This window comes from Stomoxys calcitrans, chromosome 2 (genome assembly GCF_963082655.1).
Source record: "Stomoxys calcitrans chromosome 2, idStoCalc2.1, whole genome shotgun sequence".
NCBI lineage: Eukaryota > Metazoa > Arthropoda > Insecta > Diptera > Muscidae > Stomoxys > Stomoxys calcitrans.
This window is the reverse complement of record NC_081553.1, coordinates 149,087,897-149,112,512: the sequence shown is the minus strand read 5'-3', so window position 1 is coordinate 149,112,512 and position 24,616 is coordinate 149,087,897. Positions and strand designations below refer to the sequence as shown.

At 42.0% G+C, this 24,616-nt stretch overlaps 1 protein-coding gene across 5 annotated transcripts in view; it reads right to left on the bottom strand.

The window, feature by feature from the left end:
- Nucleotides 1-24,616, bottom strand: part of LOC106084621 (tudor domain-containing protein 1) — a 787,010-nt gene that overhangs the window by 13,261 nt on the left and 749,133 nt on the right. The window contains exon 12 of one of the 5 annotated variants that reach the window (XM_059361950.1): nt 3,604-3,652. The exons of 3 other annotated variants lie outside the window; for them this stretch is intronic. In XM_059361950.1, the coding sequence (XP_059217933.1) occupies nt 3,641-3,652 (12 nt within the window). In that variant the 3' untranslated portion in view covers nt 3,604-3,640. Of the gene's footprint in view, nt 1-3,603; nt 3,653-4,079; nt 4,225-24,616 lie in introns of those variants that run through there. One more of the 5 variants, XM_059361949.1, reaches the window with a different exon arrangement.

The following is a 24,616-nucleotide window of genomic DNA, read 5'->3' as shown; positions in this document are numbered from 1 at the left end:
AAACCCTGGATGACAGGGGAGATTCGCAAAATTGGGGAAGAGGTCCGCAGACTTTTTAACAGAGCACGTCGTAAAATAGGGAAGTTTATTGGGATGTGTATTACACACGGCTCAAGGAATACAATAAGATTACCAGAGCGGCAAAACGTGCCTCCTGAAAGCGTTTCTGGGAACAGGTCGATAGCGCTAATGGCGCCGCCAAGATAGAAAAGTTTCTCTCAAAAACCCAGGCATGTCCAAACTGAAACTTTAGTAGACGACATGGAAGTGAGAGCAGAGACAACGGAGGAGGCTTTTGATGAAAACCGGAATCTTGGAATAATGACGTTGATCGAAGGTTTATAATAACGGAATTTATGGTGAAGGAATCCTTGAGGAGCTTCAACCCATTTAAGTCACCCGGACCTGATGGAATATTTCCGGCGTTACTGCAGAAAGAGGCAGAATATCAGGCGCCTCGTCTGGCCAAAATTTTCACAGCGTGCCAAGGACTTGCATATACTCCGAAAGCCTGGCAGGAGGCAAGGGTGGTGTTTACACCCAAGCCCGGCAAGGCAAGTTATGCGAGGCCAAAGACCTACAGATCCATATGCCTTAAATCCTTTCTACTCAAAACCATGGAATGTATTGTGAACACCATGATAAAGTGTATGACATTCAGCGAACTGCTCAAACACTCAAGGGAAGATCGGTGGAGACTGTCCTGCACGAGGTTGTGCATAAAATAGAAGAATCCTTCGATGCCAAAACGTATGGCGGTAAGGGGTATGCATTGACATCGAGGGGGCTTTTAACAATGTGCGGACCAACACACTGATCCAATCCTTAGACCAGTACCGGGTGGACCCGGTCCTTAGAGACTGGATAAACCATATGCTAAGGAACAGGTGGATAAATTGTGTGTCCCATGGCATAAATATAAGGGAGAAAGTGGCGCAGGGCACGCCACAGGGGGCATTTTATCGCCACACCACCATAAATGACCTATTACGGATGCTGAGTGAGGAGGGATTTGAACGCGTTTGCTACGCCGACGATGTTATAATACTTCTAAGGGGTAAGGATCTGAACGAGATATGCAGAAGGGCCGAAAGGGTCTTGCATATGGCATATGACTGAGCTAGACCCAGAGGTCATTGTTAACCAGAGACTGAAATATGCCTGTTCACGAGGAAGACGAAGTTGGGCCAATTCAACGCACCATGTTTCCTCAAAAGGTACTTAGGTGTGAACTTGGACAGGAAACTGAATTTGAAGTATCACATTCAGGAGCGTACTGAGAAGACTCACAGATGTTGGGCACTATGTAGACGGGTCGTAGGCTCGAAATGGGGACTAAATCCTAGGATAGTCCATTGGTTCTACAGAAGCGGGATTAGACCAATACTTACTTACGCCTCAGTAGTTTGGTGGATTGCTATGGAGAAAAATGTGCAACATAAGGACTATGCAACAGGTTCAGGGAACACGTTTTCGTAGCATAGACGGAGCGATAAGGACCACGCCCACGAGGGCACTGGAGACTATTCTAGATATCCGACCCATTGACATACGTATTAAGTGTGAGGCAGCCACTGCGGCTATGAAACTTAAGGCGATGGGAGAATGGATTGAGGATGGGAGCTGGTCATACCATCGCGGTATACTCGAGGCAACTATAGGAAACGTGGAAGGAAAGGAAGGGATTTCCGATCGGATACCTGAGATGAACCTTGAAGTCGAGTGCGAGGAACTGCTGCCATCGGCATAGTCTTGTATTGCCATCTGGAAGATCATGTTACATGGATGGATCAAAGCTAGAGGACAGAGTGGGCCTGGGGGTTTACATTGAGAACCCAGGGAGAGATCTGTTTAAAACTGCCTAACCATAATACGGTCCTGCAGGCGGAAATCCAGGCGATCATGGATCGAATGTGAACATCTTTACCGACAGTAAATAAACCATAAGGGCAATAACAACCAGGACGGTAAGGTCACGAACAGTCTTGCAGTGTAAGAAGGAGATTAACGCCTTCTCTGAGAATGGGAAAATCCGCATCGTTTGGGTGCCGGGCCATAATGGAGTAAGGGCAAATGAAAGGGCAGATGATTTAGTGGTGAAGCCAGAGGACTGCCGTTAATAAAACTGGTTAAACCGAAGCCTTTCGGGTCGGCGCAGTCCGAGTTAAGGTAGTGGGCGACGAATGCGCATGCAACATTGTGGAACAGCGAAACGGTCGGTAGGACGGCGAAAATCCTATGGGGGGATCCAGATCGTGAGAAGACGAGGCTATTACTGAAAGGAATTAAGAAGGAGGTCAGTATAGCTATTGGTATCATAACGGGGCATATATGACTATGAGCTCACTTATGTAAAATCGGTGCGGCAAGTGATAGCATGTATAGGGCATACGGGGAAGATGATGAGCCGTTGTAGCATTTCCTTTGTCATTGCCCGGCATTCGCGTCTAACAAATACCCGCACTTAGGGGAGTGGTATTGAAAACAATTAAGGAGTTTGTAAGTAGCACGGAATTCTTAACATAAAATTTTCTTTCTAGAGGTTACTTTATAGTTTTTAGAGCGCACAACAAGACGATTATTGGCTTAGGTGTATGTCCATAGTGATATGGGGCGGATTAATATCTGCACCCCCTTTTCAACCTAACCTTACATAGCACACCGCTTAATGAAAAAAAAAACAAACAGCCTCCGCGACAATCCGCTAAACACAGAGATGCGTTTTCAACAACAAAAATCCTAAAATTTTCTAACAAACATACTCAACAGAAACACACTTTTCTAACGGACGCACACTCAGACAGGCAGACACAATTTGCCTGCCTTTTTTTAATCCTAAGAAAAAACTACAAATAAAAACCCCGCAACACACATTCAAAGCACACGCAAATTTTGGAATGTTGTTTTTATTGCGCGTAAGAAATTCCTAAAAATTAAATTATTTTCGCTAATAAGTATAATCATTTTCATCATACCATAACATGCTGACTGTTTTGGAAGGGGAATATCTATTACAAGATGCTTTTGAAAGTGTCTTAGGAGTGCATTTTCATATTTTAAGTATCTTGTATACCATATTTCATTCCCACTAACTAACAAAATGCACATTAAACATGCTTTTACAACGAGGTGGTCTTCATTCTGACATGTCCTCATGTATGTAGATGAATCTGAAGTCCTGTATGGTATACTCTCAATTAAATATGATGCAACAGGAACTGACGAAATTAACTCAACTCAACATCAGAACATTCATCTAACTGGCAATATGGATTCAGGAAACACATGTTCATCTGTCCTCATAGACGTAGTTGAGAATATTCGAAAGAATGGATAATAAGATGATATATTTTCTTCTTCTGTTGGAGCGCAGTAAAGCATTTGACACTGTAACCATCAAACACCTGCATCTAAGCTGTAAAAATTGTTTTATTTTTGCGAACTGCCTGTAAATTGATATTTTGTACTTTGCTCAATGAACACAGTCTATATTTTGTAACGACAGTTGGTCGAATACGCTTATTGAGCCAAATGAATTTCCTCAAGGCTCCATTCTGGGTCCTTTATTATTTACCGTATATATCAATGGCCTACCAAACGTACCTGTTACATGCAAGATTCAAATGTAGGCTGATGATGTTCAACAGTATACCTGTACATAGAAAAAATTAAAACCTTAACTTAATTAAGGAATTTATATTATCATATCATATTCGATTAAAATTTTGATTATAAATTTGATTTTGTAATTTGCATTTATGACAAGCTGACTAATTCAATTAAAACGGTTATAAACTCAATGAGCCAATTTATTGGATTGTTTTTTTTTTTCTTTCAAAAACATCTTTAACTGACCTAATTAAAATAAATAATTGGTATTTTCCCATAAATAAAACATTTTTTACTTCAGCCGACTAATTGCGGAAACTAAATTAAGTGTATTGCATTAAACGATTTTGTTATTTTTATTAAAAACAAAAAACTAATTTGTATTACAAGCGGAGGGGGTATTTATGGTACAAATATATGGATTTCATTGGTTAACAAAATCTTTTAGTTAATACATTGTTATTTGGGCACTATGTAGATGACGAAACTATCCATGTCCACTACTTCAACCTGGCTTCCTGGCTTCAAACCAAAGTCACCAAAAGACATTTTGGCACAGGTAGATGGAATATAAGCAAAAGGATTTTAGTCGCCTCTGCCATCTCTGTAAAGTATCTAAAGAAGCAATTGTTTATATATTATCTCGAAGTATTGATCCAAAAGAAGGGATGTATTTAGGAAGTTGTAGATCTGTTGGTCGATATTAAGATGCCTTTTTTATAAATGTGTAATTAAATATTTCAATACCATATTAATGTACATATATACAAGCCTCATTTAATTTCTAACACATCCTTATATTTCAGGTACGTTTCGCATGTATCCCGGCTGATACGGGATGACTATGAGCACCACACAGGCTGGAACTTTGAGCTCCGACTTGTGTGGTGCCCATCGTTATCACGGGAAGCTTAGCTTAAAGCTAACGGGCGCGTCCACAGGTTGCGGATGGTGGAAAGCTCTGTTTTTATGCGGAGTAGCTGCAAATGCGGCCGCGGGCAGTCAGCGATTTTTGAGAAGAGAGTGTCAGTGAGGAGTCAGGTGGCACTGGCTCTTAATTAAATACTGAGTGCCAATGATACTCGAGATGACAAGGCGAGTTATTGGCGCCTTCAAATAACCAATGGCCAACATCAGCGTGTGTTCCCAGGTTAGGGGCGGCTGGCGGCGAGCGTCGGATCTTGGAGCAAGCGGCTCGCCACAACGAGGGATACATGCAATCCCACAAAGCCATGCGGTTGGGGCGCTGGGCCAGTAACCCGCCCCCGGAAAACATAGAACTACTATGAAAAACAAAGGAATAGTTAAAACGGACCCCCCAACGTTGACGACCCATGCAAATGAAAAAAGGACCATGATTTGCGGATCTGCACCTGGAATGTCCGCACTCTTTATAGAGAAGGTGCAGTATACGTGCTGGCGGATGTATTACAGGAGTACAAGGCAGATATAACCGCCTTACAGGAAGTGCGATGGACTGGGAATGGTGTCACTACAACACCAAACGGTGACGAACTATACTATAGCTGCCATAAAACGAGGCATGAATTTGGCTGCGGATTTGTGGTTAGTCGAAGACTGAAACACCTAGTCTCCAGCTTTACTCCGGTGGATGAGAGGCTAGCCACAATCCGCATAAAAGCCAAATTCTTCAACATCAGTCTTATTTGTGCCCATGCCCCGACGGTAGACAAAGACGAGCAGACCAAGGATATTTTCTACGAGCGCCTAGAGAGAGAATATGACCGCTGCCCCGCTCATGATAATCAAATCGTTCTGGGAGATTTTAATGCGAAAATAGGGAAGGAAGACATTTTTGGTCCAACAGTCAGAAAGTTTAGCCTCCACGAGATAACGTCCAGTAATGGGTTGAGGCTGATAGATTTCGCCCCGGCAAAAAACATGGTAGTTAGTAGCACCAGATTTCAACATAAAAATATCCACAAAGCCACATGGCTGTCACCCGATCAAAACACGAGAAACCAAATTGATCACGTTGTGATAGATGGTAGGCATTCATCCAGCGTGTTAGATGTACGATCGATCCGTGGAGCGAATATAGATTCGCATCATTACCTTGTTGCAGCAAAGGTTCGCACCCGTTTGAACATGGCGAGAAAAGTACGATCTGACACTGCACGGAAGCTGGACATTGAAAAGCTGCAGACACAACAAATGGCAGCGGCATACTCCACTCGACTGGCCCAACTGTTTGATGAAAGCACTTCTTGTTCCGATGATATAATGGCGCAGTGGCAAACTATTGCGCACTCCATGGAAAATGCCGCGAAATCCGTACTTGGGTACCGAAAGCCTCCTCCAAAAAACCCATGGTACGACCAAGAGTGTCGAGATACTACTGAAGCCAAGAATGCGGCATATAGAGCAACCCTGCAGTCAGTAGCAACGCGCCAGATGAAGGAGTGGTATCGGGAGAAAAGGAGAGAGGAGAAACGTCTATTCCGCAGAAAGAAAAAGGAAATGGAAAGACGTGAGTGCGAGCGAATTAAAATGTACAGGAGTCAGAATGAAGTCCGGAAATTCTACCAAAGAATTAAACACCAAACCGATGGCTTTTTTGCAGGCACATCCTCCTGCAGAGACAAAGACTGACACAGATAACATGCTGAGGATATGGAAAGAACATTTTACCTAACTGCTAGTGTCTGATGTTGGCGGGGAAGAGGATACCGCAGAACCAATCCCTGATGATGGTATAGAATGTTTACCTCCTAGTCAGAATGAGGTCCAAGTAGCAGTAACCCGACTAAGGAACAACAAGGCAGCAGGAGCCGACGGGTTACCAGCTGAACTATTTAAGACCGGAGGCGACACGCTGATAAGGCGTATGCATCAGCTTAACTGCGCAACCTGGCTAGAAGAACGCATACCCGATGATTGGCACCTCAGCATAGTATGTCCCGTACACAAGAAAGGAGACAAGACGGAATGTGCCAACTACAGAGGAATAAGTCTCCTCCCCATCGCATACAAGATACTCTCGAGCGTACTGTGTGAAAGATTAAAACCAAGAGTCAATAAGATAATTGGGCCCTATCAATGCGGCTTTAGACCAGGTAAATCCACCCTAGACCAGATATTCACACTGCGCCAAATCCTGGAAAAGACCCGAGAAGGACAAATCAACACCTACCACCTCTTTGTTGACTAAAAATCCGCCTTCGATACTTCTTTACGTTCAAAAGTATTTCAAGCCATGTCTGAGTTTGGTATCCCTGCAAAATTAATAAGGCTCTGCCGGATGACACTTGCTGATACGCGTTCCTCAGTAAAAATAGGAAAGAATCTCTCCGAACCATTTAATACCAAACGAGGTTTCAGACAAGGAGATAGCCTCTCGCGTGATCTCTTTAATATCCTGCTGGAGAAGATTATACGAGATGCAGAAGTGAATAGATATGGCACAATAACCACAAGAGAGCACATGCTACTCGCCTATGCCGACGATATCGATATCATAGGTCGGTCACCGGAAGTAGTAACTGCAGCCTTTGAAAGAATCGAAAGAGAGTCAGTGAAAATGGGTCTGGTAGTAAATGGAGATAAGACGAAATGGATGGTTTCCACTCCCAAAAAGCCTTGTACAACCGAGCAGATAAAGAACATGGAGAAAGTTGGGAACCACAACTTTGAGATAGTCAGTAACTTTATCTACCTCGGCACCGCCGTAACCGAAACGAATGACACCAGTTTTGAGATAAAGCGAAGAATAATACTGGCAAACAGATGCTACTTTGGACTAAGTAAGCAGTTTAGAAACAAGGCCACCTCTCGACGGACGAAGACTACACTTTCTGAAGCATGGGTACTTGTGAAAGTAGATGAGGCAGTGCTTGGAGTATTTGAGAGAAAGATTCTTCGTAAAATATATGGACCAGTTTGCGTTAACGGAGAATATAGGCGACGTATGAACCACGAGCTGTATGAGCTGTATGACGACGATAGCAGAGTTACACGCATCAAAATACAACGGCTGCGTTGGCTAGGTCATGTTGTCAGAATGGATGAAGAAGCTCCAGCAAAGAAGTCTTTTGAAGGCAAACACGGTGGTACACGCAAACCGGGAAGACCAAAAGCCCGATGGAAAGATCATGTTGTGGGAGACACTTGGTGTCAGAGATTTTAGAATGAGCGCAGAAGATCGAGGCACTTGGAACGCTATTCTACGTTCGGCTAGTGGAAGAAATATTCTGTCATAGCCAATTAAAGTAAGTAAGTTTCGCATGTATAAATCGTATACATATGTATTCACATTCTCAATTTTTCTGTTGTAATTGATTATTTATTTAAAAATTATGGAGTTTATGAAGCGGTAAAAATAATTTTCACTTTTTAGGTGTTTTTTTTTTTGCCAAATTTATGTTCGTCTAAACACGATAATAGTTGTCTTCTTTTGAATTACATCAGGAATGCACAAAATGAAATAAGGTTGTGTGGCAGAAAAGCAAGAAAAGGATATTTGGCCCATTTGCACTTCTATTTACATTACATGTGTGTGAACAAGTACATAACACCATCTTGCTTTATGTAGAAACAGGTACATACCGCTTATGTTATTGAATAACAATTTCAATTCGTGCAATTAAAAATTTGATAAACATTTGCCTTTTTACCAATAACATGTCATGATTCAATGGCAAATGGAATTTCAATGTAAACAAAGCAATTAATAACTTTGTTAAAAATAATTTTATAAATCAATACCATGTTTAATTAATTAAATTTAAATGAGGCGGTCGGAGAAATGTTTTCGCAACAAATTCATTGTGTCTTGGGTTGCGTAGCTCCATTTTCCTCACGTTTCTTACGATCATTTCTTCGAAGTTTGGAAGAAGAAATTCCTCAAGCATTTTCCTGGTTTATATGGGAGCTGTATCAGGTTATAGGCCAATTTGAAACGTTTTTGGCACAGTTGTCAAAAGTCGTAACAGTACACTTTGTGCAAAATTTCAAATCAATCAGATAAGAATTTCTTTTGAGGCGACAAGAAGTCGAATCCAACGGCTACTTTATGCAAATCTGAGCCAAAATGTCGGTTTGTAATTTCCCATGACTTACATCAATAAGAAGTATCTGTGGAAGTTTTGGAGCGGCTGACTTTACGCGTTTCAACAGACGAACGCAGATGACTAGATCGACTTAGAATGTCAAGATGATTAAAAACAAAAAAAAATGAAGTATAAACTTCATGAGGTCGCAAGATCAATTTCTTGAGATATTACAAACGGAATGACTCAATTAGTTGTTGTTGTTGTTACCACATTTTCATCTGGAGGTGGCGATCCTCGTCAAGCTCCTGCAGGTGAGCAAGCTCGCTCCGGTTCAAAGGACCAATCGCCGCGGAAATGGAATGCCGCCAAAAACTCGCTTTGTCATATCGAGCATCATAGACACTCAGTATTTGTGCAAGAGCCGGTGCTAACCGATCCCCCACTGAGACCCTCCGCTAGATACTGTTTGTCCGCCACTGCTGCTGCAGCTACTCCGTATGCAGCATTCCACTATCCGCAGCCTGTAGACGCGCCCGATAGCTCGCAGCTAAGCTTTTCGTGACACCAAAGAACTCCACCCAGATCGGACCTCAAAGTTCCAGTTTGTGTGGTGCATAAAGCTGTATGCACCACACAAACTGGAACCAATTATTATACCCTTCATACTATAGTAGTGGGTATTACAAATGAAAATCACTTCATATTTCACAACCAAATTCAAATTCAAAATTCAATTTTTGTTTATTCATATTCACATTTTTTTTGCTTATTTTTGAACTTAAGTCAATTAAAACTAATTTTTGTTTTTTTCTCGATAACTTAGTATTTTGTCGGTTCCCAACTACTGTTATAGAGAAGTTGGATGATATAAAAAAATGTTGCCTTACACGGACGATATAGAGTGAGGTTTCCATCACGAAATTAATTGCATTAATTAATTTTTTAATTTAAAATGCTTTAATTACGAAAACGATAATATCAACATGAGTTTTTGAAAAAGGGGATTAAAACAAATTTCAATTTAAAGAAGAGAATTTGCAATTAAAAATTGAGTGCAAATTTTTTACATGGTATAGTACTTCAAAAAAGAATTTTAAAGTAGCAATTGAGTGGAGCGTTTTGCCCGTATCTCAGCGATCCGGGGCAAAACGAAGGAGACAGAGGGGTATGCACCGGCAGCGCAACCGGGCAAAAGTGCAGGAGGATGCTGAAAGAGATAGAACTGACATTCCTGACACTTCTCCGGAAGCTGGGAAGAGAATCAAATCTTCCAAAGAGTATAACACTGCCAAGACGCTGAAGAAGAAAAAGATCTCCCCGCTTTTAAGTACACTGGGAAGACTGAACCAGGCATCCCGGAGACTCCAGAAAGTGTCCTGCGGAGGAAGACAAAAACGAACAGATTTTCGAGCATGTGTTGAACTCTGAAGGCGGTCCACCCATACAAATTAAGAGCTGCGGGTATAGAGGGGACCTCTTGACGTTGCGTTTTGCGTCAGCAGAATGTATTGATACCGTCAAAAAAAACTCATCGGGGGTATCCACTCTCCCTGGGAGGGCGCAAACTCGATCTGGTGAGAAAAATGGACATCCTCCAGCTCACAAAGGCGACGGTCTTCATTAAGGAATGGGGTAGTAAATTTGCGACGAAATGCATGTTGGGATTCTTGGGCAAGCCAAACCAAGGGTTGTTCGCAGAGAAGTGGGAGGTCTTTCACAAGGAGGAGAAGGAGGAAGTAACTCCCCTTGTGGTTGGCATTGATCAAGCCACCGTGACAAGTCTGGCTAAGACTAAAGGCATGGAGCACTGCGAGAGCAAGGCAGAAATTCTCATATTGAGACATCAGGCCGTGCACTGGCAGGTGACTCAATATCCCCCAAGAAAAAGAGTGCTGACAACGAGACAATCACGGCCTCTCTCAATATTGGAAAGACTAGGATAAACAAAGATCCTAATACAAAAATATCAGGGAGTGCAGTGGCGGGAGACACAACACAGCGTAACAAACAGGGACCCGACGACGGACCCATTACATACTCCAAGGTTTAAAAGACTAGTATAGGTAAAGATCCTAATATTGAAACATTAAGCAGCGCACAACAGGTAGTACAGGAAATGGAAACTCAATACAGCCTAACGAACAGAGACCCGACGATGGCACCATTACCGACTTTCTCAAGATTCGGAAGACTAGGAAAGGCAAAGAACATCAGGCAGTGCAGTGACAGGAAAGTTAATGCCGTCTAAAAAACAGGGAGCAGACAATTAAACCATCACCTACTCCCAAGAAGCCCATCTAACTGAGGGCCAATAATTGAGATCATCCAGATAAACCTCAACAGTAGCGAGACTGCTACACACGCTCTGATGGAGAAAATCAGCCAGGGCAAAATTCATATTGCCTTAATTCAGGAGCCATGGACGACCCGGAACAATGTTTCTGGACTAAACCATATCAACTATCAATTATTCTATGCTAACACTGGTACTTGTCCGAGGAATTGCGTTATTTGTCATAAAAATTTTAATTGTATGTTTTCCCCCCAGAGTTGTCAACGACGGATGGAGCAGTTGTGAGGCAGAACGACGGTGAGGTATACCTGGCATCACTTTATCTGCCTTTCGACTCTCCGACACCGCCACCCACGTTGGAGCTGCAACGGCTGGTGAGGAAAACAAAACAGACAGGAAACGAGGTACTAATAGGGTGCAAAGCGAACTCTCGCCACATTTCGTGGGGTAGTACCAACACTAATAAGCCCAAGCCCTGGCAGTGTTCTAAAATACTAACGACCTAATAACACCTAATATTGGTAATACCGCTACCTTTGTTAATAGGATTAGGGAGGAGGTGTTAGATTTGGCGATATGTTCGGAAAATCTAATCGATGAGGTTCGGGATAAGAGTGTCTCCATGGAACACTCTTTCTCTGACCATCGCTACATTAGGTTTAGAATAGCACGGCCAGCGCCGAATCCGATAAGCTTCCAGAATAAGTTGAAAACCAACTGGACAAAATTCGTAAGGCTACTTAGAAGAAGACTTGGGCAAGATAATTTAGATTGTCCAAGCACAGAAAACATTGACGAAAATGTCAACAGGATTACGACTGCACTGGTGAGGTGTTTCGAAGATAGTTATCCTCTTCGGGAAAGGAAATCAGGCCAAGAAAAACCCTGGATGACCGGGGAGATTCGAAATTTTGGGATTTCCCAATTCGGCAATTTTTAGAATTTATGGTCAAGGAAGCCTTGAGGAGCATCAAACCATTTAAGTCACCCGGACCTGATGGAATATTTTCGGCGTTACTGCAGAAAGAGGCAGACTATCTGGCGTCCCACCTGGATAATATTTCCACAGTGTGTCTGAGACTTGCATATATTCCGAAAGCCTGGCAGAAGGCAAGGGTGGTATGTACACCCAAGCCCGACAAGGCAACATATACGACACCAAAGGCCTACAGACCTACAACGTGTTGTGGACACCATTATAGGTTAGGTTAAGTTTAAGTGGCAGTCTGCCATCAGACTCACTTTGACGGTTTCGTCTATTGTGATACCACAGGAACAGAAGAAGGAAGATGCCTTCTAGTTTCAACCGTTGAACTATCCAGATCGTTTTAAAAATCCCAATAATTTGCGAATGTTCACAACCGCTAAATCAGAAAGGTTCGCAAAGAAATGAGAACCTGAAGCGGAACTCCTTTGACTGCTTTTGCGGAACACACACACAGAAGGGGGTCTACAGTGTCCTCTTCTTCGATGTCCTCACAGCTACTGCAAGAGTCTTTGCTCCCATCCTTCCGTCTGTCCTTAGTGCGGCTGTGATGCAAAAACAAGTAGGTGAACTTTTGAAGCGCCGTTCACCAGACCGCAACACCATATAGCATTATAGGTCTAACAACTGGAGTATATATCCAATACATGGCATGTGGTCTGAACCCCCCAACTAAGCAAATGGCTATCTTGCAGATGTATAGGGCAAGAGTTGCCGTTCTTTTGCGGAGGACCAGTCTATCAGACACAGCTTGTAATTCAACCGGTGATATATTATCAGGGCCTGGCGACTTAAAGTGTCGAAACTTCTTATCGCCAAAAGGATTTTCGGCTCAGACACAATTTCCCTAATAACATCCGACGAATTCATATCAGTGAAAACCACTTCTGGCGCCACGTTGTCCTTTGGGAAAATTTCCGGGGAACGTGTATCAACGAATAGTTCCAATGTTTCCTCACTATACATTGTCCATACATTCTCTGACTCCTGAATATACTTACTAACTATACTTTAATTGGCTATAACAGAACATTTGTTCCACTAGCCGAACGTAGAATAGATTTCTATGCACCTCGATCTTCTACGCTCATTCTAAAATCTCTGACACCAAGCTTCGAGGTGTCTCCCACCACTTCATCTTTCCATCGGGCTTGTAGTCTTTCCGGTTGGCGTGTACCACCATGTTTGCTTTCAAAAGACTTCTTTGCAAGAGCTTCTTCATCCATTCTGACAACATGGCCTAGCCAACGCAGCCATTGTATTTTGTCGTCATACCGCTCGTGGTTCATACGTCGCCTATATTCTCTATTAACGCAAACTGGTCCACATATTTTATGAAGAATGTCTCTCTCAAATACTCCAAGCACTACCTCATCTGCCTTCGCAAGTACCCGTGCTTCAAAACCATATAACAGCACGGGTAGTATCAGTGTCTTGTATAGTGTAATCTTCGTCTGTCGAGAGGTGGCCTTGTTTCTAAACTGCTTACTTAGTCCAAAGTAACATCTGTTTGCCAGCACTATTCTTCGCTTTATCTCATACTGGTAGATAAAGTTGCTGACTATCGCAAAGTTGTGGTTCCCAACTTTCTACATTTTCTTTATCTGCTCGGTTGTACAAGGTGTTTTGGGAGCTGAAACCATCCATTTCGTCTTATCTCCATTTACAGCCAGACCCGTTTTCACTGACTTTCTTTCGTTTCATTATTTTCACTGTCTTTCGATTCTTTCAAAGGTAGCAGTTACTTCTTTCGGTGATTGACCTACGATGTCGATGTCGTCGGCATAGGCGAGTAGCATGTGTTCTCTTGTGATTAGAGTGCCATATCTATTCACATCTGCATCTCGTATAATCTTCTCCAACAGGATATTAAAGAGATCCTATTCTTACTTAGGAACGCGTATTAGCAAGTGTCATCCTGCAGAGCCTTATGAATTTTGCAGGGATACCAAACTCAGACAAGGCTTGAAATACTTTTGAACGTGAAGGGGTATCGAAATAGGCTTTGTAGTAAACAAAGAGATGATAGGTGTTGATTTGTCCTTCTCGGGTCTTTTCCAGGATTTGGCGCAGTGTGAATATCTGGTTCAGGGTGGATTTACCAGGTCTAAAGCCGCATTGACAGAGCCCAATTATCTCATTGACTTTAGGTTTTAATCTTTCACACAGTACGCTCGAGAGTATCTTGTATGCGATGGGGATGAGACTTATTCCTCTGTAGTTAGCATATTCCGTCGTGTCTCCTTTCTTGTGTACGGGGCATAGTATGCTGAGGTTTCAATCATCAGGTATGCGTTCTTCTAACCAGATTGCCATTTTTACTATTCCTTTGTTTCCCATAGTAGTTCTCATAGTTTTCCGGGGGCGGGTTACTGGCCCAGCGCCCCAACCGTATGAGTTGTGTGGGATTGCACACGTATCCCTCATTGTGGCAGACCGCTTGCTCCAAGATCCGACACTCGCCCCCAGCCGCCCCTAACCTGGGAGCAGACGCTGATGTTGGCCATTGGTTATTTGAAGGCGCCTATAACTCGCCTTGTAATCTCGAGTATCATTGGCACTCAGTATTTAATTAAAAGCCAGTGCCACCTGACTCCTTACTGAGACTCTCCTCTCGAAAATCGCTGACTGACGCATTTGCTGCTACTCTGCGTAAAAACGGAGCTTTCCACCATCCGCAACCTGTGGACGCGCCCGGTAACTTTAAGATTAGCTTCCCGTGGTAACGATGGACACCACACAAGTCGGAGCTCAAAGTTGCAGCCGGTGTGGTGCTCATAGTTATCCCATGTCGCACGGGGATACCATTGAATATAACCCACCGTAATAGGTCTCGAGGGAGGAATCTTCCTGAGCCTAGAGGCCTCAGATGTATCCTCCACGGAGCTGCAATTATTTATGAGCCTTTCTCAGCTCGCCCTAATATCTTCTTAACTCAGCCTTATAGATATCCCAATCGTGTGGTGCTCTCATGGCTTTTGCACTATTGAAGAGTTTTCTGCAGTCCTTCCTTAGACCAACCTGACATGCTGACACAAGCGAGTCATTCGGGACCTTCGTGACCGCTTGACCACTAAGTCCGCAGTTTCCACTTCGGCGGAGGATATAGACTTTGTGCCCACTTCTGCACTATTTTCTCCAAGGCTGAAAATATAACGATGATCAGATAAGCTGTGATCATCCGAGATCAGGGCTAGACCCTGGGGTTTCAATGTTAACCCAGAGAGGATCGAAATATTCCAGTTCACGAGGAAGACAAAGGTGGGCGAATTTAACGCACCACGTTTCCTCAATAAAACTACTTCGATATCTGACAAGTTCAAATACTTAGGTGTAATCTTGGATAGGAAACTTAAATGGAAGTGTCGCATTCAGGAGCGTACTGAGAAGGCTCACAGATGTCAGGCACTATGTAGATGGGCCCTACGCCCGAAATTGGGCCTGAATCCGAGGATTGTCCACTGGGACTGCTGCCATCAGCACAGCCTTCGATTGACGGAACCCTAGTATTGCCATCTGGACGATCATGTTACACGGATGGATCAAAGCTAGAGGACAGAGTGGGCTTGGGGTCTTCATTGAGAACCCAGGGACTGAGATCTTTTTTAGAATGTCTGACCATAATACATAATACCTGCAGGCGGAGATACGGGCGATCACGGAATACGTGAGGTGTTGTGGTGCGTAAGCGAGGACGTTGAAAGTGAACATCTTTACGGACAGTAAAATTGCATAAAGGGTAATAACAATCAGTACGGTAAGATCACGAACAGTCTTGGAATGTAAGAAGGAGATAAACGTCTTCTCTGAGGATGACAAAATCCGCATCGTTTGGTTGCCGGGCCACAGCGGAGTAAGGGGGAATGAAAAAGCAGACAATTTGGCAGTGAAGGTTAAAGGACTGCCGTCTATAAACTTGGTTAACCCGAAGTCTTTCGGGCGACGCAGTCCGTGTTGAGGGCGTGGGCGACAAATGTACATGCACCCCTATGGAACAGGGAAACTGTCGGTAGGACGGCGTGAGAAGACGAGGCTATTACTTAAAGGACGTAAGAAGGAGGTCAGTATAGCTCTCGGTATCATATCGGGGCACATAGGACTACGAGGTCACTTATGTAAAATCGGTGCGCAAATGATAGCATGTGTAGATTTTCTTTTTCGAGGTTACTTTTTTGGTATTTAGAGCGCACAACAAGCCGATTATTGTTCATATTGGCATGGGGCGGATTAAAATCCGCACCCTCTTTACAACATTACCTAACTCCACATAACCTCAAAATTTCGCCAGCATTAAGAGGGGATACAAATTTGTTCCGATGTTCTCGCCAGGATTTGAACCCATGCGTTCAACGTCATAAGCGGACATGCTAACCTCTGCGCTACGGCGGCCTTTGAATATAATATTTGAACTTTAGCAAATGTTATATTAAATTTTTTGCGAAAGGCGTGCTATAGGACGCTCACTTGATTTCGGTACACATATGTATGTTAAGCTCCTGGAACACGAATATGAGGTTTATTTTTGGGTCCATCATCCAAGAAACAAAACGCCCCAGGCATTATTCCAAAAATTGGCGCATGTTGGGGGTATGAGGATTTGCAGAAATGTAGACTTATAGGTCTAAAATCAAAGCCTACGCTTCAAAAATGCAACGGAAAATACTGTTTCCTGAATTATAATAAAAAAGAGTAGCGAGCCGGACTTGGTCTGGCTACTGACATACTTAATTAAAATTTACTTAATTTAAGTTAATGAATTACATGTATTGGGGAATTTACCCTAATAAAAACATTTATCTGGCTGAAGACGCCGTTATGCCATTAATATGTGTATTTAGATCATAAGATTACAATACATACGTCGAAAACGTCGTAAACCTAGCAAAAAAAATGTTTTCGACAAAATTAAAAAATAATAAGAAAATCTTACAATAATTTTTAAACTTTTGTGAATTTATAATTATGGTTGACCTTGTGCATAGGTTAGAAGGTGCTTCTGTAACAGAAAGTGAGTTCGAATCCTGGCGAGAATATCAAAAACAATTTCAGCTATTGATCCTCTTCACAAATGCTGATATCACTTTTGAATACCTTAAAGTGGTCTAGATGGCGCTAACTTTAAAAAATGTAAAACAAAAACTTTTTATCATAATTTAAAATTTTAAACATTAAATTAGCAACAACAATAAATGTAAAACGAATATATGATGTCGAAGCTAAACAAGTAGCAGGGTTTTGTCAAGGTTTATGACGGTTACTACTTTTCACAGAGCACGCCATAGGTGGCATTTTATCGCCACTCCTATAGGTGACCACCATAAATGACCTATTACGGATGTTGACTGAGGAGGGATTTGAACCCGTCTGCTGCCCACACGATGTTATAATACTTCTAAGAAGTAAGGATCCGAATCAGCTATGAAGAAGGGCCTTATGAGATAGCATACGACTGAGCTAGACCCAGGGGTCTTAATATTAACCCAGAGAACACTGAAATTTGCCTGTTCACGAGAAAGACGAAGGTACGTCAATTTGACGCACCAAGATTCCTTAATAAAACGATTTCGATATCTGGCAAGGTCATACTGTCGCGTTATAAGCGAGGCAACGAGGATTAGAACGAGGATTAGAAGACGTTGCCGATCGAATACCTGAGATGACACTTGCGGTCGAGAACAAGACATTGCTGCTAAAAACACAGTCTTGGATAGACGGAACTCTGGCATTGCCATCTGGGAAATCACGTTAAACAGATGCACCAGGACGGTAAGATAACGGACAGTCTTGGAGTGTAAGGTGAAGATTAACGCCTTCTCTGAGAATTAACGCCTTCTCTGAATCCACATCGTTTGGGTGCCTGGTCATAGCGGAGTATGAAAAATTTGTTTAACCCGACGACATTCGGGTAGACGCAGCCAGAGTTAAGATCCTGGTCGACAAACACTGTGGAACACCGAAAAAGTCAGTAGGAAGGCCAAAATCCTATGGGGAGATCCGGATCGTGAAAAGACGAGGCTATTACTGAAAGACAGTAAGAATGGGGTCGTTATAGCTTTCGGTATCTTAACTGGACTACGAACTCACTTATGCAAAGTCGGTGCGGCAAGTGATAGCATGTGTTGGGCATTTGTAGAAGATGATGAGTCGTTGGTGCATTTCCTATGCCATTGCCCGGCTTTGGCGGGTAACAGACAGCGGCACTTAGATGGGGACACAATACCAGACATGGACCAACTGAGGGGATATGGACCAACTGTTACAGAAAACAATTAAGGAATTTGTAAGTAGCACGGAATTTGTAACTTAGATTTTCTCTTTAAGGTTACTTTAAAGTACTTAGACTTTTTTCAACCTATATTCACACACTTGTATACTTACAATGAGTTTCTCGTGAGAAACTCATTGTAAGTATAACAGTGCAAATTATAGTTTTATGGCAAATAATCCACTGTGAAAAATTTAGTAACAAAAAGAAAAATTAAAAACCTAATCTTGTAACGAAAACAAATACATTGTGAAAATCTACATTGCATTGACAATTTACCAAAACGAAATGTACAATATAATATAAAAAAATATACAAAACAAAAAAGGAAAATGAGTAGTATTTAATTCCTGATTTATTATTTAAGAGAAATTTTAATGTTAACTTTTATTATATGTACTATAAATTATTTTTGGTAATATTAGTTAAATTTATGAGATTAACTATTTTAGAGAAGTATTTAATTCCTGATTTATTGTTAAGAAAACTTTAATGAATTGTTAATTTTGTAGTGTTTTAATCATATATGGTCTAACGACTTGACTAATAAATGAGCAAATTAAAATTAAAAAAAAAAATGTAAGGCAAACTCAAAGATTGGTGGTAAAAGAAAACAAACACATGTATTAATTTTAGAAATCAAGTCGTTTAATCGAGTCAACATTTTGAAAATTCATAAAAATCTGCCCCTTAAACTAAATAAAAAACAGTTATTTGTTCGTAAAAGTGTTAAAACAAGAATTAAGGTCAAACATTTTATTTTAATTTAAGTTTTTCTACTTTAAATCTAGGCCAATATAGGCAGATCGAGGCCCTGTAACCCTGTAACAAGAAAATAGAAGCACAAGTTACTAAACTTGGGAAATTACTATCGGAAAGTGACTGAATTGGTTACGGTTTCAAAAATTATGATGGAAAATGATGTGAAATGGATATCGAAATCAGAAACTTGGTTCAAGAAACCGAAAATTGTGAAATTGTAAAATATATTCTTCATTAATCTCCCAAAGGGCAGGGATACGGGCTGTTGACCATGAGAATGAATATCACTTTCATTCTAGAAAAGGTTTTGATTGAAAAATATTAAAGTTGTTACTGCAATTGTTCGAAAATAATGAATTCTTGAAAGTTTATGAATAAAAAAGATGCCTATTGTCAATTGTGGTCAGGCAGTCTAAATCAAATCTCAGTCCCTGGTTTTTCAATGTAGACCCCCAGGGCCGTTCTGTCCTTTAGCTTCGATCCATACGGTTCCGTCATTCCAAGACTGTACCGCTGGCAACAGGACCTCGCACTCGACCTAAAGTGTCGTTTCAGGTATTCGATCGGAAAGTTTTTCTATTCCTTCCAGGCTTCCTATCGTCGCCTCGATTATACCGCGATGGTATGACCTGCACCTATCCTCTATCCATTCTCTCATCACTTTGTCTCATAGCCTCAATGGCTGGCTCACATTTAATCTGTGTGTCTTTGGGTCGGATATCTGGAATAGTCTCCAGTGCGCTAGTGGCTCCGCCTTGGCAAGACAACATGCTCTCCATAACAGTCCACCAAACTACTATGGCGTAAGTATGTATTGGTCTAATCACGTTTTTGAGAACTAGTGGATTTTCCTCGGATGCAGGCCCCCATTTCTACATAGTGCTCAAAATCTGTGAGCTTTCTCAGTACGCCCCTAAATGACCACTTCCAATTCAGTTATCTATCCAAGATCATCCCTAAATATTTGACCTTGTCATTTTTCGAAACCGTTTTATTGATGAAACGTGGTGCGTCAAATTTATGGTGGTCACCTAAAAAAGTAACGACCTGTGACACTTTCTCCCTTATCTTTACGTCATGGGATCCGCAATTTATCCACCTGTTCCTTAGCATATGGCTTATCTAGTCTCTATGGACCGGGTCCACCCGGTACTCGTCTAATGATTGGATTAACGTGTCGGTCCTCACCCTATTAAACGCTCCCTCGATGTCAATGCAAAACCGCCAATGGTAACGTCTTGGCATGGAAGGATTCTTCTATTTTATGCACAACCACGTGCAGGGCAATCTTCAACGACCTTCGTATTTAAGCAGATCGCCGGATGACCACAATGCGTTCCATGATTTTGAGTAGAAAGATTGTAAGGCTTATAGGCCTGTAGGTCTTTTGTGTCGCATAACATAACTTGCCGAGCTTAGGTATAAACACCACCCTTGCGTCCTACCAGGCTTTCGGAGTATATGCTAGTCCTAGGCACGCTGTGAAAATAGTGGCCATATGAGACGCCAGATAGTCGGCATCCTTTTGTAGTAACGCCGGAAATATTCAATCATGGTTTGAAGCTCCTCAAGGCTTACTTAACTATAAATTTCGTTATGATAAACCCTTGATCAACCTCATTTGTTCAAGATTCCGGTGTCTCCATGTCCTATGGAAAATGCATTTTCATCAAAAGCCTCAACATGTCCTCCGTTGTTTCTGCTCTCACTCCCATGGGCTTTTGAGAAAAATTTTTCATCTTGGCGACGCCATTTAGGCTATCGACCTGGTCGCAGAAAATCTTCCGGGAGGCAAGTTTGGCGCTCTGGTAATCTTATTGAATTCCTTGAGCCTTGTGTAATACACATCCCAATATACTTCCGCTTTTTTACGACGTGCTCGGTTAAAAAGTCTGCGGACCTCTTTCCCAATGTTGCGAATCTCCCCGATATACAGGGCTTTCTTGGGCTGATTTCCTTTCTCGAGTCATCGATAGACTCCACTAGTCCAGTCGTATTCCTGTTGACATTGTCGTCAATGTCTTGGACAATCTAAATTTTCTTGCCCAAGTCTTCTTCTGAATAATTTTCTCAATTTTGGCATTTGGTTTTCAACTTATCATGGACGCATAACGGATTTAGCGTTGGCCGTGCTATTCTAAACCTCCTCCCTCATCCTGTTAACAAAGGTAGCGGTGTTTCAAGTTTGAGTATTCAAGAATGCTGCCAGGGTTTGGCAACGCTTATTGATGTTGGTAATACCCCACAAAATGTGTTGAGTTTGCATCACACTCTATTAGTACCTCATTTCCTGTCTGTTATGCTTTCCTCACCAACCTTCTATTGAAATCAGGTTCAGGTGATTTAAATGGTTTTAAGATCCTCAAGGATTCCATCACCAAAAATTCAGTAATGATAATCAATGTAATGATCTGTCAACATCATTAATCCAAGATTCCGGTGTCTCCGTAAGTCCCGTAGTAAGGTTTTAATTGGGACATTCTTTTTGAGTTTTTTGAGAGCGTCATTAACGATATAGCGGCGTCATTAACGATATAGCCCTGTTCGCAGAAAAACTTCCAGGAGGCACGTTTTGTCGCTCTGTTAATTTTATTGTATTTCTTAAGCCGTGTGTAGTACATATCTCAATATACTTCCGCTTTTTTACGACGTGCTCTGTTAAAAAGTTTGCGGACCTCTTTCCCAACATAGAATTCCAGGATTTTTTTGGGGTATTGTTTTTCCTCAAAGAGGCCAACTATTATCGAAAGACCCCACTAGTGCATTAGTATTCCTGCTGACATTATCGTCAATGTTTTCTATGCTTGGACAATCTAAATTATCTTGCCCAAATGTAGCGATGGTCAGAGAAGGAGTGCTTCATGGAGACCCTCCAATCCTGAACCTAATCGATTAGAGTTTCCGAACATATTGTCAGATCTAAAACCAGCTCCATAACCCTAACAAAGGTAGCGGTGTTACCAATAGGTTATCAGGTCATTAGAATTTAAAAATTATGCCGAGTCTTGGTCCCGCTTATTAATGTTGGTACTACCCAACTAAATGTGATAAGAGTACGCATCCCACCCTATTCTGCAAAATTGCCCATGAACATTCCATTAAGGAACTGGCGCAAACTTCTCACAAATCAATGAGTGCTGTCCGATTCAATTTTAAGCTCAATGGTAAGGACCTCGTTTTTATATCCTTTGGGGAGAAGTTTTTACATGTGGGGTTAACCACCGCTGAACAATTTTCTGATGTTCCTGCCAGGATTCGAACCCAGGCGTTCAGTGTCATAGGCGGGGTCTGTGCTACGGTGGCCTGTCCTGTCTGTTTTGCTCTCCACGCCAGCCGTTGCAGCTCCGACGTTGGTGGCGGGGTCGGAGAGTCCAACGGCAAACGAAGTAATGTCGGGTATGCTCCACCGTCTCACTGTCTCATCACTATTGCATCCCACATTGACAACTCTGAAGAAAATGTATAATTGAAGTACCAAAGATAGCATAGAATAATTGGTAGTTGATATGGTTCAGTTCATAATCTTTGTTCCGAGTCTTCCATGGCTCCTGAATTAAGGCAATATGAATCGTGCACTTGCTAATTTTCTTCATCAGAGCGTGTATAGCTGTCTTGCTCCGGTGGAGGTTTCACTGAATGACCTCAATCCTAGGTCCTCCATTGAATGGGCTCCCTGCTCATTAGGTTGCATTGACTTTCCTGTCAAAGCACTGCCTGACGTTTCAGTAATAGGTTCATTGCCTATCGGCTCTCTGTTCGTTAGACTTGATGTTTCAATATTCGGATCTTTACCTATCCTTGTCTTCCGAATCTTAAAGTCAGCGATGTTTGTTATGCTGTGTTCGGTCTCTCGCCATTGCAGTGCCCAATATTGTGAGAGTCGGTGATCGTCTCATCGTCGGCCATCTGTTCTTTAGGCGGTTTTGATTGTCCTGCCTCTGCATCGCCTGATGGCGCATTATGAGAATATTTTCCTATCCTAGTCTTCGCAATATTGAATAATATGGCCTTGGTCCCTTAGAAAGGCATGGCTTTCGTCTTAGCCAAACTTGTCATAGAGCATTGATCAATGCCCACCAAAAGGAAAGTTCATCCCTCCATCTCCTCCCAGTGGAATATCTCCCATTTCTCCATGGCCAACTGTTGGTTTTGCTTGTTTAAGACTTCCATTATGGGTTCCGTAGCGAAGTCGCCGGCCTCATACCTGATGAAGACCGTCGTCTTTGTGAGCTGGGGTATGTCGATCTTTCTCACAAGGTCGAGCTTACGCCCTAGGGATTATGAATACTTGCAACGAGCTGTTTGACGGTATCAATACATTCTGCTGACGTGAAGTGCAGCACTAAGATGTCCCCTCTATACTCGTAGCTCATCACTTGCATGGGTGGACCCCCTTCAGAATTCAACACATGATTGAAAACCCATTCGGAATCCTACCGGATGCACTGCCGATATCGATGACTGCATAAGCCACTGTGACTTAAGAGGGCAGCTTCTTTGCTTTCTTCTCCTTCGGTGATGGCTGTGGCATCCTTTTTGAAGTCACAGTCCTTCATGAAGACTCAGGGGCCGTGCGCACTTCTTTCCTTCCCTTTCCAACTTTGTCTCCCTCCGCAGGACATTATCTGGAATCTTCATGCGAGAATGTTACCTTAGTCTTTCTTTACTTGGTCTGGCGTCCTAGCAGTGTTATGCTCCTCGGGAGATCTGATTCTTTTGCCAGCTTCCGTCGAAGTGCTTGGGATGTCAGTCCATTCCTTCCAACATCCTGCGCTTTCGTCCGAAGTTTCTATAGGGACCTATTACGATTTTTTTGTAATAGGTATCAATTCCGAGATATGTATATATATATTTTTTTTCCTTCGAGGAGCGAAATGAAAACACATCCGATCCACTTAACGGTTACAAACAATTAACAAAAAATGCAATTTTCGGTTTTATTGAATGGAAAAAATTCTTGATAATTCTGAAAATGTGGCACATTTCGACATGTTAATGGTTAGCAAGAATTTGCAGGTGTTCAAAGGAGATTTCAAGTTTTCGGAAGATTTCATATCACAGGCAAAATTGCTGCATGATTTAACACAGGAACAAGATAGAGCATCATACATTATGTACGTTTATAATTTAAAACTAGCAGTCCAGGCACGAAGAATTTTGGGTCGTTTGAATAAACCAATGACATTTGCACAAAAGCTATTGAAGAAGAGGTTTCTCCATATCTCAGAAATACAATAAGAACGATTTTGGCGGTAAAAAGAAAAAATTATGGCAATCATGGAAAAAGGAATAATTTGTATAGTGGATATAAAATAATCAGAATAACTACCAATGAAATTAACGGCGCAAACACCTCTAATCCAAGGCACAATAATGGAAGAAATTGGAGTGGCCCAAATAATACAAGAAGATACGAGCATGACGAAAAGACAAAAATTAAAAGGAATTTGATTCCAGCAGAAAAGAGATTAAGGATATATGAAGAAGCTCTTACTACAAACGCTTTTTGAAATGCAAGGACAACCGTTTAACATTGTTAATAGATACCGGAGCTGACGTTTCTACACATTTTTTCAAAAGTGAATACCGATAATACAGCGAGATTAACTGGCATTACTAGTCGGCTACATACAGGGCTCTCTCGCTGTCAAGGAATATACAATGGCAGCATTTCTTGACATTGAAGGTGC